We start from the raw sequence: 19253 nt of genomic DNA, 5'->3' as shown, positions 1-19253 counted from the left end.
TCAAAATTTCCCCTAGGTGTGAATGAGTACCCTTACAAAAAAGAAGTTTATTCAAGTGTGCTTCTAGTATACTACTCATCTCATCTCATTATCTCTAGCCGCTTTATCCTGTCCTACAGGGTCGCAGGCAAGCTGGAGCCTATCCCAGCTGACTACGGGCGAGAGGCGGGGTACACCCTGGACAAGTCGCCAGGTCATCACAGGGCTGACACATAGACAGACAACCATTCACACTCACATTCACATCTATGGTTAATTTAGAGTCACCAGTTAACCTAACCTGCATGTCTTTGGACTGTGGGGGAAACCGGAGCACCCGGAGGAAACCCACGCGGACACGGGGAGAACATGCAAACTCCACACAGAAAGGCCCTCGCCGGCCACGGGGCTCGAACCTGGACCTTCTTGCTGTGAGGCGACAGCGCTAACCACTACACCACCGTGCCGCCTAGTATACTTCTTTTAAACTAAAAATAAGAGAGTATGCTTTCAGTTTACTTTATATTTACATATCAGAGATATACTTAATAAAGTATACTTGGCTTATACTGAAAAGTATATAGAAAAGTCTAAGTATATTAAGCTTATACTTAAACTTTTGATCAAAATATACTTAAAAGTGTAATAAAGTATTAAAATATTTGTGCCTTATGTTTAAGTGTACTTGTCCTGTAGTTGTGCTTATCCTTTTGATAATAGCCTATAAAATACTTATTTTTCACACATATTGGCTTCTTTGTGATATACGGCAGCATGATTAGATTAGAAACTTTGTTCTTCAGTAAAAAACAGAAATTTGTCTTAGACACGGCTTCAACAGAAATTAAAAACACACAAACACATTCACACACAACAACAAATAGTGCAACCTATTTTGTGCTGTTTAGAACAGTTATTGCAAAGGGGATGAATGATTTCTTATGGCCCTTTTCCACTACCCTTTTTCAGCTCACTTCAGCTCGCTTCAGCTCACTTCAGCCCGACACGGCTCGCGTTTCGACTACCAAAAACCAGCACGACTCAGCTCGCTTCAGCCCTGCTTAGCCCCTAAAACTCGCACGGTTTTGGAGTGGGGCTGAAGCGAGCCAAGCCGTGCCGAGTGAGGCTGGGGGCGTGAGCAGACACTCCCCTGTGCACTGATTGGTGAGGAGGAGTGTCCTCACACGCCCCGCGAGCGCGCTGGGATCTGTAAACACCGCAAACCCGGAAGAAGAATAATTACGAATTACGAGAATTTCTGAAGCCTTATGCGCCTCGCCTCATCTATACGCTCTTGCCAGTATCTGTCCGCGTTGTCGGTGACAACAAGCCACAGCACCAAGACCAGCAACACTAACGACTCCATGTCCTCCATGTTTATTGTTTACTATTCGGGTCGTGAGACTACCGCTGAAAAGATCACTGAATCAGTGACATACAGAGCATCGTGGACGAGTTCGCGGAGCGCAAGGCTCGTCGTATGCCCTTCAAATAATGCGCGCAGTAGGCTATTGATGTTTTATTATGAGCCATGTACAGTATGTCGCCTAATGTTTTTTTTGTTTCTGAGTTACATGTTCGTTTGAAGGACTTAATGTACAAAATAACATAGTTGCACCCCGGAGTGTTGAAATTGGTAAACACAGTGCATTCAGTGAGGTTTGCACCGCCCTCCTTTTATTTCTGACTCTTCCTGTCACCGTTGCAACCTCTGAGCGCTCATTCGTATGCCCTTCAAATAATGTGCGCAGTATAGGCTATTGATGTTTTATTATGAGCCATGTACAGTATCCTAATGTTTTTTGTTTCTGAGTTACATGTTCGTTTGAAGGACTTGATGTACTAAATAACATAGTTGCACCCGGTAGTGTTGAAATTGGTAAACACCGCAGTTGCGGACATTTTGTAGCCTAAAATGATGTTATGATAAGCTTTAATAAAGGGCCCGGTCATTTGCCCCGCCCCCGGCCCGGCTCTGACTTGTTCCGCCACTGTCACTGATGTCACTGTTTGCGCTGCTTAACGACATCACATGACGTCCACCCACTTTCGCTAACTCCACCCAATGTGTCCACCCATTTCCAGCCAGCACGGTTCAGCACGGTTGTAGTCGAAATGCAACTCCAACAGCCCCGCTCAGCCCGACTCAGCTCGACTCGGCACGGCACAGCTCAGCCGCGTTTGTAGTGGAAAAGCGGCATTATAGATGTTTTTCCGGGCCAGTGGGGTTCTGTATCGTCTGCCAGATGGCAGCAACATGAAGGAGTGGTGCAGGGGTTGGGAGGGGTCTTCAGTGATGAGGGTGGCTTTCCTTATCACTGAGTGCTTGTACAGTTCAGTCAGAGGTAGTTGGGCTGTTCTGGTTATTTTACTGGCCTGATTTATTATGCGGGAGAGTTTTGTTTTGGTGGTAGTAGTGAGGAAATTGAACCAGGTTGAAATATTGTAGATGAGAGTGGATTCAATGAGTGATCTATAAACAAGTGTTCAAATGTCTTTGCTGACATTAAAAGTCCTCAATTTCCTGAGCAGGTAGAGACGCTGTTGTGCCTTTTTGCAGACAGAGTCAGCATGTTGTGAAAACATGTGATGGTTTATAAGATGGGATTGTGTTAAATCCCATCTTATAAACCTACATGTACCATAAGTTTGTGGTCAGCTCAAAACACTTAAGTTGTGTACTGGTAATGTGCATGAGGTAAGGGTTAGGGCTAGAAAACTAATCGTATACCTAGAAGGGTAATTGCAGTATACTTCAAAACTAAAAAGTGGACTAAATGTGTAACTAATAGTATATTTCCAATATGCTATAAAGTATACTTTTATAAACTAAAAACTGGACTAGAAGTGTGTAACAAGTAAACCAATAGTATATTTCCAGTATACTTTAGTAAACTAAAAAGTGGACTAGAATTATAAAACAAGTAAACTCATAGTATATTTCCACTATACTATGAAGTATGCTTTTGTAAACTAAAGAGTGGACGACAAGTATAGAACTAATAAACTATTAGTATATAAGTTTACTCGTGGTATACTTGCAGTACAAAATAAAAAATACTAGCTGTATACTCAAAGTTTACTTCTCTTAGACTTAAAGTATACTTTTTATAAACTAAAAGTGGGCCAATTTAGTCCCAAGAAGTATTAGATTAGTTTACTTACAAGTATACTGTAAGTACATTGATATCAGTATACTTGGTACACAAAAGTATACTTAAGGAAATATACTTTACTTAAGTATACTTCATAAAATGAACTTGAAGTATACTTCTTTTTGATAAGGGTATGTGAGTTTGTAATGTTCTGTGATGGCCCAACATCCCTCCAAAAGAATATTCCTGCCTTGTTCCCAGTTTTCCCAAGCTCTGGATCCACCACAACACTGAACACAATTACTAAAGATGAACAAACAGAAGGATATGTTGTGCCGAAAACATGATCTTGAATTGACAGTTTACAAAAGATATTGAGTTTTTACCTTGATCAAATTCTAAAATCAGCCATACTTTTAGGAATGGAAGGTTCATACTGCCACACAGGACCAATCTTTTTTTAAACTAGCTTAAAGAAGATTCCCTAAAACTACATCTCCATACATTTCCTGGGCATTGTATACGCTGGAATTCTGAATCCAACCCTGACAGCAAATTTTGTTTGGCCCAAATCTGGCATGGACCATCGTTAAAATCCAGCCCGGATGTGCATGCTGGATCTGTGTCAGGATAGGTATGCACAACGGCCCAAACCCAGGTCTCATCATTCAGCCCAGATGCGGCAGCCGGATATGAACCGGATGCAAAACGCATCTGTGCCAGATCTGGGCCAATGGAAGATGCAAACCAGATTCCGGACCAAATGTTCCAGTTAAAGAAGTGGGCAAGTCAAGTCAAAGTCCCTCCCACACCGGGATCTGGTCTTCTCCTGTCCCAGTACTACCCAGCTCTTTGAGGCATATGGGTGCGGCGCCAATCTCCGCTTCTCGAGCCCTCAGCCTTTCGCCTATTATATAGCTAGGGTTACAGCCATTCCTCTGGTAACCACAAGAGTTTGACTTGCTACTTGCATCTGTATTGCAGTGTGCCTCACCAGATGGTAGTACAGTCATGCTTGAAAGTTTGTGAACCCTTTAGAATTTTCTATATTTCTGCATAAATATGACCTAAAACATGATCAGATTTTCACACAAGTCCTAAAAGTATTTAAAGAGAACCCAGTTAAACAAATGAGACAAAAATATTATACTTGGTTATTTATTTATTGAGGAAAATGATCCAATATTACATATCTGTGAGTGGCAAAAGTATGTGAACCTCTAGGATTAGCAGTTAATTTGAAGGTGAAATTAGAGTCAGGTGTTTTCAATCACTGGGATGACAATCAGGTGTGAGTGGGCACCCTGTTTTATTTAAAGAACAGGGATCTATCAAAGTCTGATCTTCACAACACATGTTTGTGGAAGTGTATCATGGCACAAACAAAGGAGATTTCTGAGGACCTCAGAAAAAGCATTGTTGATGCTCATCAGGCAGGAAAAGGTGACAAAACCATCTCTAAAGAGTTTGGATTCCAGCAATCCACAGTCAGACAGATTGTGTACAAATGGATGAAATTCAAGACCATTGTTACCCTCCCCAGGAGTGGTTGACCAACAAAGATCACTCCAAGAGCAAGGCGTGTAATAGTCGGCGAGGTCACAGAGGACCCCAGGGTAACTTCTAAGCAACTGAAGGCCTCTCTCACATTGGCTAATGTTAATGTTCATGAGTCCACCATCAGGAGAACACTGAACAACAATGGTGTGCATGGCAGCGTTGCAAGGAGAAAGCTACTGCTCTCCAAGAAGAACATTGGTATTGCAAAAATGTTTTGTGGACGGATGAGACCAAAATAAAACTTTTTGGTTTAAATGAGAAGCGCTATGTTTGGAGAAAGGAAAACACTGCATTCCAGCATAAGAACCTTATCCCATCTGTGAAACATGGTGATGGTAGTATCATGGTTTGGGCCTGTTTTGCTGCATCTGGGCCAGGACAGCTTGCCATCGTTGATGGAACAATGAATTCTGAATTATACCAGCGAATTCTAAAGGAAAATGTCAGGACATCTGTCCATGAACTGAATCTCAAGAGAAGGTGGGTCATGCAGCAAGACAACAACCCTAAGCACACAAGTCAATATACCAAAGAATGGTTAAAGAAGAATAAAGTTAATGTTTTGGAATGGCCAAGTCAAAGTCCTGACCTTAATCCAATCGAAATGTTGTGGAAGGACCTGAAGCAAGCAGTTCATGTGAGGAAACCCACCAACATCCCAGAGTCGAAACTGTTCTGTATGGAGGAATGGGCTAAAATTCCTCCAAGCCGGTGTGCAGGACTGATCAACAGTTACCGGAAACGTTTAGTTGCAGTTATTGCTGCACAAGGGGGTCATACCAGATACTGAAAACAAAGGTTCACATACTTTTGCCACTCACAGATATGTAATATTGGATCATTTTCCTCAATAAATAAATTACAGATCTGGCCCACATCTGGGCCACATTTGGGCAATTGTGCATATCTAAGTTGGCCCAGATCCAGCATGCGCATCTAGGCTGGATTTTAAGGATGGGCCGCGTCAAATGCGGACCGAACAAAATTTGCTGTCAGGGTTAAGTGCAGTACTACCAGTCGTTTTAAGGTGCGTGCCTCAGCCGGTGTGAGTGCGGAAAATGTAGTGTGGATTTAGATTAGATTCACTTTATTCATGCCACATCGGGGAAATTCACGTGTTACAGTAGCAAGAAAATGTCAAACAGATAACAAATAAAACTGAAATAAAAATTAGACAAACGAAGGATTAAATACAAAGGGCTATTTGCATTATCTACCGTGAAAAAGTATAGAAAAATTGCCTTATTGAGAGGCTCGGAAAAATTGCACATTACAGGTAGACTCTGTATATATACACACACATATACATAAATTATATATAAGTATGCATAAAAATAGTTTAAGGCCTATATTATTGCACATAATAATTGCATCGATGAGAGATGGCAGAGGTACTAGTGGTGAAGTAGTGCAAATATAACGACAAACAGGTTATTCTTGCTACGTTACAAGTTGTGGGTGTTATACAGTCTGACAGCAGCAGGTATGAATGACCTGCGGTATCTCTCCTTCTTACACCGTGGGTGTAGCAGTCTACTACTAAAAGAGCTGCTTAAAGCCCCCACAGCCTCATGTAGGGGGTGAGAGGGGTTATCCGTGATTGAGGTCAGCTTGGCTAACATCCTCCTCTCACCCACCACCTCAATGGAGTCCAGAGGACAGTCCAAGACTGAGCCAGCCCTTCTGACCAGTTTATTAAGTTTCTTCCTGTCCCTCTCTGAACTTCCACAGCTCCAGCAGACCACAGCATAGAAAATCGCTGATGCTACCACAGAGTCATAAAAAGTCCTAAGCAGCGTCCTGCACACACCAAAAGACCTCAGTCTTCTCAAGAGGTGGAGACGACTTTGGCCCTTCTTGTACAGGACATCTGTGTTGTTAGTCCAGTCCAGTTTGTTGTTGAGGTGAACACCCAGGTATTTGTACTCCTCCACGATCTCAATGTCCAAACCCTGGATGTTCACTGGTACAATTTGAGGAACCGTCCTTCTGAAATCGATCACCACCTCCTTTGTCTTGCTGGTGTTGATGCGCAGGTGGTTCAGTTCGCACCAGGCGACAAAGTTGATGATGACCTCTCTGTACTCCAGATCATCCCCCTCTGACACACGTCCAACGATGGCTGTATCATCTGAAAACTTCTGGAGGTGGCAGCTGTCCGTGTTGTAGCTGAAGTCAGATGTGTAAAGAGGAAAGGAGATTGCACTATACCCTGTGGAGCCCCTGTGCTGCAGACTACCACATCAGACACACAGTCGCGGAGCCTCACATACTGTGGTCTGTTAATGAGGTAGTCGATGATCCATGCAGCCAGGTGGCAGTCGACACCAGCTCCCTCCAGCTTCCCCTTAAGCAGTGATGGCTGGAATGTGTTGAAAGCACTGGAGAAGTCAAAGAACATGATTCTCACAGTGCTCCCAGTGCCCTCCAGGTGCAAAAGTGACCGGTGTAGCAGGTAAATGACAGCGTCATCCACACCAATGCCTGGTCGATATGCGAACTGCAGGGGGTCCATCTCACTGTTCACCAGGTGTCGGAGGTGGGAGAGAACAATCCTCTCCATGATCTTCATTAGGTGAGACGTTAAAGCTACTGGCCGAAAGTGGTTGAGCTCCCTGGGGTGCGCAGTCTTGGGAACTGGAACCACACATGATGTTTTCCACAGAAGTGGAACTTTCTCCAGACTGAGGCTCAGGTTGAAAATGTACAGAAGAATCCCACAGAGCTGATCTGCACAGTCCTTAAGCAGTCTGGAGTTGATACCATCAGGGTCAGCAGCTTTCCTTGTCTTGATCCTCCTCAGCTCCAACACCTGATCAGCTGTTATGGAGAGGCGAGGGGTGTAGCCGAGGTGTGAGTCCTGTAGAGTGAGGTCAGGGGTGGAGTGTGTGGATTGGTCTGGCAGGGATCGGAGGGGGGTGATGTGGTGTGAGGAGGGAGCTGTTGGTGTCAGAGGTATTATGGGGGGGGGGGGGGGGGGGAAGTGTTATCACAGACCGGTCAGGACTATGGTGAGTGGGGGAGGGTGGGGTGGCACAGTCAAAGCTGTTGAAAAAGAGATTCAACTCATTTGCCCAGTCTTGGCCCCCAGATACAGGGCCCCTCCCACTGTCCTTTGTGTGGCCAGAGATGGTTTTCAGGCCTCTCCATACCTCTCCGGTGTTGCTCCCCTTGAGGCGCTCCTCCAGCTTCCTCCTGTAGCTGTCCTTGCCTCTCCTTATCCCCCTCTTCAGCTCCCTCTGCACTCTCCTCATCTCCTCCTTGTTGCCAGATTTAAAAACCCTCTACTTCTCGTTTAATAGGGCTTTTAGTTCAGAGGTCACCCAGGGTTTATTGTTGGGAAAACACCGTACCTTCCTGACTGGCACAGTGTTTTCAACACAGAAATTAATGTAATCTGTGATGCAGGTTGTCAGGCTATCAATGTCATCCCTGTGAGGTTCACACAACACATCCCAGTCCGTGGTGTCAAAGCAGTCCCTCAGTGCCATACTGGTCTCCTCAGACCAGCTCCTTACATACAGTACCTTTTGGTGGGTGGTTGTTTATTCACCATAGGTATGTATGTAGGGGACAAGTGAACCAGATTGTGGTCAGAACAGCCCAGCAGGGGGAGGGGTGATGAACTATATGCGTCCTTGGTGTTCACATACTGTACATTAAATCCAAAGTTCTCTTGTCTCTGGTGTGGCATTTCACATGCTGAGTGAAGGTTGGGAGAGTGGAGGACAGGGAAGCATGATTGAAGTCACCGGAGATTAGTAGCAGGGACTGGGGGTGCGATGTCTGAAGCTTTGACACTGTAGTGTGTAAGAGCTCACAGGCTGCAGCAGCTTCGGCCGCTGGGGGGACGTACACAGTTATCGCCATAACGTGCGAGAATTCCCTCGGGAGGTAATATGGCCGAATGCTAACCGCTAGCAGTTCAATGTTTTTACTGCAATACTGCTCCTTTACCCTGATGTGCCCCGGGTTACACCATCTGTCATTCACAAACATCGCTATACCCCCTCCTTTCCTCTTACCGCTTTCACGAGTTGAAATCCGTCCAGAATGACGTGTGAGTCCGGTAAGAGTTCATTCAGCCAAGTCTCTGTGAAGCACATAAGGCTACACTCTCGGTCCTCCCTCTGCAGCCTGGTTAGCGCCGTTAGCTCATCCATTTTATTAGGGAGAGATCTTACGTTTCCCATGATGACAGAGGGTATACATGGTTTATACCGTCTTTTCTTCTCCCGGCACTTCATTCCAGCTCTGCATCCCCTTCTCCTTCTCCTTAATTCCGCGGGGATCGCCGGTCTTTCCACAGGGAGTACCTTGGTGTTGCGCAGTGCTAACAGCTGCTCCCGAGTGTAAACAATGGAGCCGTGGCTGAAAGGGTCCGCTGATGCCGATTTAAATAGCCCCAGAAAGAAAAAGAGAAAAATACAAATGCACAGTCTCACGAGTAGTACATCCCGAGGTGCACAGTGAAAACTGCTGAACTGAAAACGGCGTTGGGTCAAATCCCCTTGCTATGAGGGAAGCAGCTTCCATTATAATAATTCTACAGTGAAAAATACTCTTCCTATATAACTATACTGATGTGTCATTTTCCTCCAACTTACATCACAGGTAAAACAGCTCAAATAATTTAATTATATACTATACTTATAGCCACAGTGTGAAGATGCTTCATCTGAGTAACTACGTCATATTACAATGCAAAAATTCTGAAATGAGGATTTGATAATGAAGTTTTACATAATTAGTCCTGTGATGAACAGCTGCTGTAATGCAGCAGGAGGATGAACGGACATCTCCCCCATCTGGAGATGACTAAGAGGATGTTTCTGTGTCGAGATGTATCATTAGATGGTAGGGTTGTGGTGAAGGAGTAAATTCAGGCGTCTTTAATGTGTGCATGTGTGTTTTTGCACAAGTAAATCATGACCTCCCCTGACGGACAGGAAGCAGAAAAAGCTCTTCTCCATTAGTGCACATCCAGAGCCTGTTCTAGTGTAATTGGCAGTAGAGATAGAGACATGCAATCTGAGAGACAGAAGCTGAAAGAGAAAGGAAAAAAGCCTATAATCTGAGGTGAAGATGGCAGCAACTGTCACAAAAGCACTGTGGATAACAAGTTAATAGAATAGCACTATTTCAGTCGCTCTTAACCTCTACCCAGCTCAACACTGAACCCACATCAATTGCTCTGAAATGTGATCTCAGGAAAGACAAGCATGTCACTCAGTAGTTCCATTATAGATGCTAAATTACCAAGTCTTTTTTTTTTAGCTGCTTTTATAGAAAACAATCTGAACAACCTAAAATAGCATTAGCTTCTTTATTAGCTTTTGCTAACAACAAGACAAATCCAGATAAGCACGATACTAAACGTGTTTGTGAATTCACGTGTGAGAGAATGGTATGATAGTTTTCTCAAACTTGATTTGTCTTCTTTCTCATCTTTCTTAGTTTACACACACACACAGTATTGCGCAAAAGTCTTAGGCATGTATAAAGAAATGCTATAGACCAAAAATGCCTTAAAAAATGTTTCAACATTAAAAAATTACTATAAACAGCAGTAAGCCATAAGAAATGAAACAAAGTCAATATTTGGTGTGAGACGACCCTTTGCTTAAAAAAATAAATAGTAGTCTCAGGTACAATGAGTGCAGTTTGATAAGGAAATGAGCTGTAGGTTTCACTGAGCATCTTACAGAACCAGCCACAGTTCTTCTGGGCACTTTGTCACGCTTCTTCATTTTGCACCAAACCCCAGCAGCCTTCATTATGTTCCATCCATCCATTCATTATCTCTAGCCGCTTTATCCTGTCCTACAGGGTCGCAGGCAAGCTGGAGCCTATCCCAGCTGACTACGGGCGAGAGGCGGGGTACACCCTGGACAAGTTGCCAGGTCATCGCAGGGCTGACACAGAGACAAACAACCATTCACACTCACATTCACACCTACGGTCAATTAAGGCTACATCCACACGACAACGGCAACGAGATTTTTTTTTTAAAATATCGCGTCCACATCGGCAACGGATCAGTAAAATTTCAGGTACATATGGCAACGCAACGCATGCTGTATACGATGCAATACACATGCCACACCACTACGTGCGCTGTAAGACGGTCCCATCGGAGACACCAGAACAATAGAAGAAGTAGACGCATGCGCATAAACCCCTTCTTCTGTAGCATCAGCCACATAAAGTTTTATTATTAATCAGTAGCGTAAAACGAAATACGCGGAAAGAGGAATGAATGGGAGTAGATGGAAGCCGGTATGCCAACATTCTGATATCCTCCAGAATTCTTTAATGGTCCGGAATAAATTGAATGCTACACGTCAGTGGCGGCTGCTGGTTTTTAAAACAGGGGAAGCCCATTTTACGCATTCATCGTAAAACCTGTAGGCCGGATATCAAAGCATAGAAAGGTGTGCCCCATTAGCATAGTGAACTAGACAACCCCACCTAGTGGCAGAAAGTATTTTTGCTTGTACATTTCATGTTATAGTCTGGCTTGCCAGGCTAGTGCCTCATATCCTTAATCAAAAATATCAAACATCCAAAAATCACTGGCTATTCAACGAAGAGCCTTGAACATCATACCCTGATATGCAACACAGAGTCTTTAACACAACACCCAGCTGTGCAACACATCCTTGAACATCTTCTGCAACACAGTCTGGAAATTCATAACCAGGTAGGCTATGCAACACACAGAACCTTGAATATTATACCCAGGTATAACCTATAACACAGAGCCCACCATTCTCTTAACATTACTGAACAATATACACACTTCAGATTCATGAACATTATATGATGCACACTATTTATACGAGCACCTTCATCGATGGCATGTTCCACCCTGACCCTCCCCAGACAGCTAAGTCTTGCACATGAAGTGACATGCTCATTGCTCGTTTCATGCCTTTTGCAAGCCCTTTTGAAATTCACCAGGTCCCCAAACCCATCTTTTGACCAAACTAAATTTCCCTGAGAGGGCTTCATCAAAAGACATGGCCAACAGTACATTTTATTAGTCACAGGAGACCCAGTCAACCAGTTCATATTTTCATACCAAGACACCTGAAAAGACCTGTTATGACCTGCTGATTTTTGAATAAGATTAAGCTTGGGCTTTGGTCTGCCTTGCTCTTTAATTCTCACTTTCTCCTCATATGGCAGAGTGTCAAAACGTTTTGACAAAAGCATGTCCACGACGTTTGCCATTATAGCAGATAGATACCAGCTGTTAGCAGCTAGCACTGCAGATCCCAATAAGGCTCCAGCTAGCCTACAACCACGTTGACTGAACTACAAATGAAATAAATGAGTGAATTCACGAATGATCAAACTGATAGAATGGATGAAAGTTAACGGAGCACAACGAGTAATATTTACATTTATTTACAGAGTAATGTACAGAGACATCAATGAGAAGAAACGTTTATATGAAAAGAAATTCGGACAGCACTTTGGCACATGACTACACTTTCTCGACATCCGCTAGGGACTGACTGATCATGCTTACCGTGTTCCTTGCCGAAATACAGCGACCGCCCTCCTCATGTCTTTCAAACACCACCTCCAATAATCCTTTATCAGCCGGCTTCTTGGCCCTCCCATGTCCCGTTTACTCCCAGAGATACCCGGCTTCCCTGGAAGTGACGATTTTGTCGATTTTAACCAATAACAACTAGCCGAAATTGGCTGTTCAGAGCCGTCTCGTAGACTGCAACGGATACCCGGCTGCCAGTCCATAGAGCCCATTGAAATAAGAAAGGTTACAGCCTCGCAGCAAAGGTGATTCTCGTAGCGAACTGCAAGTTCGTCAGACATCACTCAAATAAGTTACAGGATGACATAGGGATAGTTATGAACGTAAATACAATCTTGGGCATATATTATGTTATGCAAGTTATTGTTTTAATGAGAATTCAACGTCGTAGACGCCGCAGTTTGGGGAGAGAATTTTAGGGGAAGTTCGGCTTCCCTTGTTGTCTCTGAGAAATCGCCCCTGTTACACGTTGATGGATTACTTTGTTCCTCTATGCCCTTTTTAAGGAATGTATTGTCGGACTTAAACCAACATCTGAAGAGGTGAGATCGCTCCTTTTTTTTTCCTATGTTTGCTGGTGGGATTGTTTTTGTTTTTGGAAAGCGCACGGGCGGTGCGCGGTTTGGTACTGCTTCCGCAGTGTTTGGACTAAAGACTCTGCCCTAAGGGCTATTCTCTCACTCACTCTCTCTCTCTCTCTCTCTCTCTCTCTCACTTTGCACCATTACACAATAAATATTCACAGTGAAAATATTTTGTAAGCGCGTTTCATGAACCAAGTTATAGGATTTGTTGACAACTCGCATCGAGTTCGTTACACTTCTACCCGGCGTGAAGCACTCACAGTCATGTGGTTGTGACGTCATCGTAAACAAATCCGTTCTACTCATCCAGACGACTTCGCAACGGCGCCGTTGCCAGATTTTTTCACTCTGGAACCCGTTCTCAAAAGATTTCGTTTTGGGGCACCCAAAACGCCGGTGCCGTGTGGACGCCAGGCCGAAACGATAAACAATTTTATCAGATTCACCTGAATCCATTGCCGTGTGGACAGGGCCTTAGAGCCACTAATTAGCCTAACCTGCATGTCTTTGGACTGGAAACTGGAGCAACATGGGGAGAACATGCAAACTCCGCACAGAAAGGCCCTCACCGGCCACTGGGCTCGAACCCAAGACCTTCTTGCTGTGAGGCAACAGTGCTAACCACTACACCACCGTGCCGCCCCTTCATTATGTTTTCTTTTTTAATCTTAAAAGTGCTCTCTTGTGTAATATGCTGCTCAGACACAAACATTTTTTCTGTAACATTTACTTTTGTGGTGGAAAACGAATGTTTGGACTCTAAAATGTTTTTGTACTTACTTGATAATGTAGAAATCATAAAATAGAAATCTATAACAAAGTTTGTATGAAAAAAATAGGGGGCCTAAGACTTTTGCACAGTACTGTATATGTACGCTTAAAGCTTAGGATTTAGGGTCCACATGGTAGTTCTGACTGACCTTTAGGGCTGAGTGTCTCTCCGTCTATGTAGAAGACGCCTCTGCGCAGTGCCACCTCCTGCAGGATGATGCCAAAGCTGTAGACATCTCCTTTCTGTGTGCCACCTGCAGGAGGGCTGCCCATCCTCAACAGCTCTGGAGCCATCCACAACTTCTCTACACCAGTAAGGGACACAAGCACATCACACTGGTGGTTTTATAATGTCCTACTCTTGGTATGATACGAAATAACATGCATTATAATGGAGCACTTCGGAATTCGGAAATGTGTTAAAAAGCTCTGATATTCGTGCAATGGAAATTTCAGATCTATATTCAAGTTTTCATGCATTATAATTTCTATAATAACAACTCATTTATAGGGAGATGTATGGCAGACGCTTGACTAATAATAAATGGATTTATAGTTATTATTTAACAAAGAAAATATGATTATCATCATTGTAACAAATAATCAAATAATTCCTTGTTAGGTCACCTCACACCACCCTAACATTGATTGTTTTCCTATAACAGCATGTCATGTTGTGTTCTATTTCTTACTTAACTGTGCCCTTTTTATTTAACGAATAACTAAGTTAGAAATTATCATTAATTCATTTATATCAATGAATAAATTAATTGGGCAAGCAGGAATATTCCTCAATAGCCAGTCAGGCACCACCAGTCTCATCTCTCACTCTGCCGGTAGGCAACCGATTTTAGCCCATTTTAACCCTTTCTCACAGTACACTGTTGTTCCATTCCACCTGAGGAATGGAACTCTATATATCAGACATTTTCAATCAGTATAAACAAATGAATTTTTTTTTAAATCACCGTAAGAAAGATTACTCAAAACACTGTTGGGTTTCTGTGTGTAGAGTATCGCGGCTCTATGTTTAGCTGCTGATGAGCAGGGCGATGGGAAATGGGAGGGTTGTGAGCCCTTGGCTGGGCAAACAATTCATACCTCTGCACAATACCATTAGTATAGAGATAAAACTCCCACTTTTATTGGCAGCCAATTGTCAGCGTTTTAACGGCTTTTTGCTATAATGTGATTGGACAATTCTCAACGCTGTCTCAAGTTCACACCCGCTGGTGATAGTTATGCCTGCAGCCAGCAACTATCACTTCCGTTCCTAGCGAGCTGACCTGTACTTTCAGGTGATGGCAACTTTGGCAATGTTGCCTACCGGAGACATTTTGTCACTTCAGCAGCATTTTAAAGTCACGCAAGTGTCAGTCCAACCGTATTAATATATCACTAATATAGCCTTTAAAAGTTTACACATAACGCGTCAGTGGAATCTGTACTTTGCCCCCAAATTGTTTTTTAATCACCAGCCGCCACTGATGACATCTCAAATTAAATCCACTGCTGAACACAGGCACTCCAAACAGATGGAAATCCCATTTTTTTGGCCTCTGGTAAAAAGAGTTCAATTGTTGTGATAGTTGCTGTCGTTATCTTGGTCATGCTTCATTATTGTTCTCTTTCTGTTTTATTTGGCTCCTTTTTGTTCAGTCCTTCAGTGTTCACTTTATATGAGAGAAAGAGAAGTGCTCCATGAGAGCAGTTCAGAAGAACTGATGACATACAGACGTACTTGCATAGTAGGAGTGAGCATCCTCACAGTTGGATTCAGACCTGAAGCTTGATAAGCCATAGTCAGTGATTTTCAGCACAAAGCGGTTATCCACCACACAGTTTGAGGACTTCAGATTACCGTGGGATACAATCACACTGTTATGAAGGAAAGCCATTCCCTATAAAGGAAAAAAGAAGACAATCATGCTGGACACCATAGGACGGGAAAGAAACGTCCATGTACTGTTCCAAACTGTTGTTGCCTACTGAGGCTGATAACTGAATGAAAAATGTGTATCTAAGCTACTCAGTGCCATCAGTTAACCATACTGGCAAGTCTTGAACACAAGAAAGAGGGAAAGAAAGACACAATTAAAAAAAACAAAACAAAACATTCACATATGTACCTTGACAATGTCATTGATCAGAGAGTATTTAAACATCCAGTCGAGTGTGATGCTCTCATTCTCCAGAATATCCTAAACAAAAGCAAACATATTACAGTTCTAAACAAGAACAAAAGAACAAATTGCAGTTCTAAAATTTGTAACATGAGAGTCATTGGTCTCTGGAAAGTCTAGTAGAGGTCATTCACTGCAGCAGATATCCATCTGAAGCTATATTTGTCTAGTATATGTGCTGTATTTATTGCCTGGACAAACAAATCAATGTAGAGATATTTACAAAGGGAGCAGTATCCTGTCCTTACTGGGAGAACAGGCATTGTATAAGCAATCCAATAGACAGTACTGGTCAACAGTCTTAGGCCCATGTAAAGAAATGCTGTAGATCAGAAATGGCTTAAAAATAATGAAATGAAATGTTTCAACATTAAAAAAATACTATAAACCGCAGTAAGCCATAATAAATGAAACAAAGTTGATATTTAGTGAGAGACGACCCTTTGCTTTAAAAAAAAAATAGTAGTCTCAGGTACGAGTGCAGTTTTATAAGGAAATGAGCTGTAGGTTTTACTGAGCATCTTACAGAACCAGCCACAGTTCTTCTGGACACTTGGACTGTCAGACTCGCTTCTTCATTTTGCACCAAAACCCAGCAGCCTTCATTATGTTTTCTTTTTTAATCTGTAAAGTTGCCTCTTGTGTAATATGCTGCTCAGATACAAATTTTTTTTTCTGTAACATTTAATTTTGTGCTGGAAAACAAGCGTTTGAACTCTAAAATGTTTCTGTACTGACTCGATAATGTAGAAGTCATGAAATAGAAATCTATAATAGAGTTTGTGTGAAAAAAATAACGCGCCTTTTGCATAGTACTGTATAGCCTTTACATTACTGAGTATTATGGAATAAGCCTCCTCTAGCAATCCAGCCATGTGTTATTTTATCACTCACTCACTATCCATTAACGTCAGTTTCCACCAGCCGGCGGGTGTGACGTTTCATGATAGGCCTTCACTCTCATTTTCCATGCTGTCCGGTCCCTTGTGTCATTTGCAGTGAGGTTGGTCACCTTTAGGTTGTTTGTGACCACTTCGCACCATGTTTTGCATGGCCTACCCCTTCTTTTCCACCCATCAACCTGGATGTTCCTTATGGTGTTAATACAGCTCTCAGTCCTTTCTACATGTCCAAACCATCGCAGCCGCTTACATCTGATAGCAGTCACGAGGTCAATCATCTCGAGCCTTGCACGTAGGTCACTCACGCTGGTAACATCATCAGGTTTGACACCACACATCCACCTTAGCATCACCCGCTCGTTTCTCTCCAGCCTTACCATGTCGATCTTCCTAGGGGCTCAGCACTCACTGGCGTACAGCATGGCACCCCTAACACAGCTACCATACACCTTATCCCGTGTTTGAAATGACAAGCTCTTGCAAGACAGTATAGCATTTATGCTTTAGATAATTTTTTTTAGATAACAGGATAATATTAGGTGGCACGGTGGTGTAGTGGTTAGCACTGTCGCCTCACAGCAAAAAGGTCCGGGTTCGAGCCCCGTGGCCGGCGAGGGCCTTTCTGTGTGGAGTTTGCATGTTCTCCCCGTGTCCATGTGGGTTTCCTCCGGGTGCTCCGGTTTCCCCCACAGTCCAAAGACATGCAGGTTAGGTTAACTGGTGACTCTAAATTGACCGTAGGTGTGAATGTGAGTGTGAATGGTTGTTTGTCTCTGTGTGTCAGCCCTGCGATGACCTGGCAACTTGTCCAGGGTGTACCCCGCCTCTCGCCCATAGTCAGCTGGGATAGACTCCAGCTTGCCTGCGACCCTGTAGAACAGGATAAGCGGCTACAGATAATGGATGGATGGATGGATGGATGGATGGATAATATTAACCAAAATCCATCATCCGTCCATTATCTATACCGCCTGTCCATTAGGGTCGCGGGGGAAGCTGGAGCCAATCCCAGCTGCTGAGAGGCGGGGCACACCTTGGGCAAGTCGCCAATCTATCGTAGGGCTAACACAAATACAAACAACCATTCACACTCACATTCACAATTTAGAGTAATTAACCATAATCATATTTACATTTTATTTACAAATAGGAAAAGTAACAGTCGCTCACTAAATATTCAGAATGATCAATCTCGTGAGTGGCACAAACTACAAATAAACTAGCAAAGGCAGCTGTAAACTTCTCACCAAGTGATCACGCATCAGAAAGAAAATGATCTGATATAGGCTATATTATTAAAGCATCCATTTATGCATTAGGCATTTCATTACTACAAACTATAGAACTAAATTGCTGTAAACTACAACTAAAAGACCTACTTATTGTTAAAAAAATTTTTTAAATAAAATAATTCAGCCATGTACTTCTGTGTCTTTCTTCTCTTGTTTTGCCTGTGCTCTATTCTGGTCAGGTTTTGAAATGTGTGGGGGACGAGGATGGGAGCAGGACAGATAAAAATAGGAAATCAGCAGCATCAGTGATCAGAGGGTTACCATGACAACCCTGCAGTAAATAGACTTCGACATGGGGTGGGGGCAGTTTGTTATTCATTATAATTATTTTCAAATTTCGCCCATCCCTAGTTAGAGCCTTTAATGTGACAGATATAGCATGTGATTACTTAATGATTTTTTTTCTGTGCAATTAGTGACCATTCTTATTATTTGCCTTGCAAAATCTTCAAAATACATACAGTTGCGGTCAGAAGGGGACATGATTATTATTTATTATAATTGTTTCTTTAAATTGCGCTTCTTTTATGACAAAGATTGTACAACATACCGGGTCCGGCATGATGGGCGGGCCTTTGGGGACTGGGCCCGCCCATTTAGTCACGTGGGCCCGCCCTAGTGTGGGCCCGCCCGCCCTGTCATAGGCTAGGGCCAACAGCTTAACACAATATTTAAAATAAATAAATAAATAAATAAATAAATCGCAGGCTACTACAATTAAACACTTTTTTTTTTAAAAAGGGCATAATATTAAAGAAAAAGTCCTTAATTTAAAATGTGGATACATGACACACTGTTTTCTTAACGTTTTGGCCTGCGCCCATCTTGTCAGCCCTGCGCTGTCATGCACTTGGCGTTTGATTTGCAAACTAAGCACTGGAGGTAAGAAACTGGTTTTGACGTTTCAGTTAACCTACAAAACACATCTGTATTAAAGATTAATGTTGTCATGCTTCACAAAACTAGATTTGAGACATAAAACTTTTAATGCGCATGGTTTCACTTAGAAGGGATTCAGTTACTGCAGTTAGGCTTTGTGCAGGGAGGATGAGTGTGATGTAATCTTCTGTTGCACACTCTTAATTGTAAATATCAATCTTAATTTGCTGTCAACATTGATCACAATCATCCGTTTGCGCATTCAGTGTTGGGTATTCGGAACGAGTTTACAACATGACTCATGCGCAAATGGAATACTGCCAATATTCCGTATGAAATGGAATATTCCCTGCAAATGCGCTCAGTGACGGACAATATATAGCAACGGAACAGGGTGTCTGAAGAGCTCAAAATACACCATTTTAGAGTGTTTTTTTTCAAAAA

General features: G+C 42.9%; 1 protein-coding gene across 4 annotated transcripts in view; it reads right to left on the bottom strand.

Annotated features, from left to right (window-relative positions):
* The window catches only part of npr1b (natriuretic peptide receptor 1b), a 142114-nt gene that overhangs the window by 16252 nt on the left and 106609 nt on the right, over positions 1–19253 (bottom strand). For all 4 annotated transcript variants that reach the window (XM_060921864.1, XM_060921863.1, XM_060921867.1 and 1 more), the window contains 3 exons: positions 15683–15754; positions 15295–15454; positions 13703–13858 (listed from right to left, as the gene is read on the bottom strand). In XM_060921864.1, the coding sequence (XP_060777847.1) occupies positions 13703–13858; positions 15295–15454; positions 15683–15754 (388 nt within the window). The remainder of the gene's footprint in view (positions 1–13702; positions 13859–15294; positions 15455–15682; positions 15755–19253) is intronic.

This window comes from Neoarius graeffei, chromosome 5 (genome assembly GCF_027579695.1).
Source record: "Neoarius graeffei isolate fNeoGra1 chromosome 5, fNeoGra1.pri, whole genome shotgun sequence".
NCBI lineage: Eukaryota > Metazoa > Chordata > Actinopteri > Siluriformes > Ariidae > Neoarius > Neoarius graeffei.
Note: the sequence above shows the minus strand (reverse complement) of the source record. Positions and strands in the feature narration are given on the sequence as shown.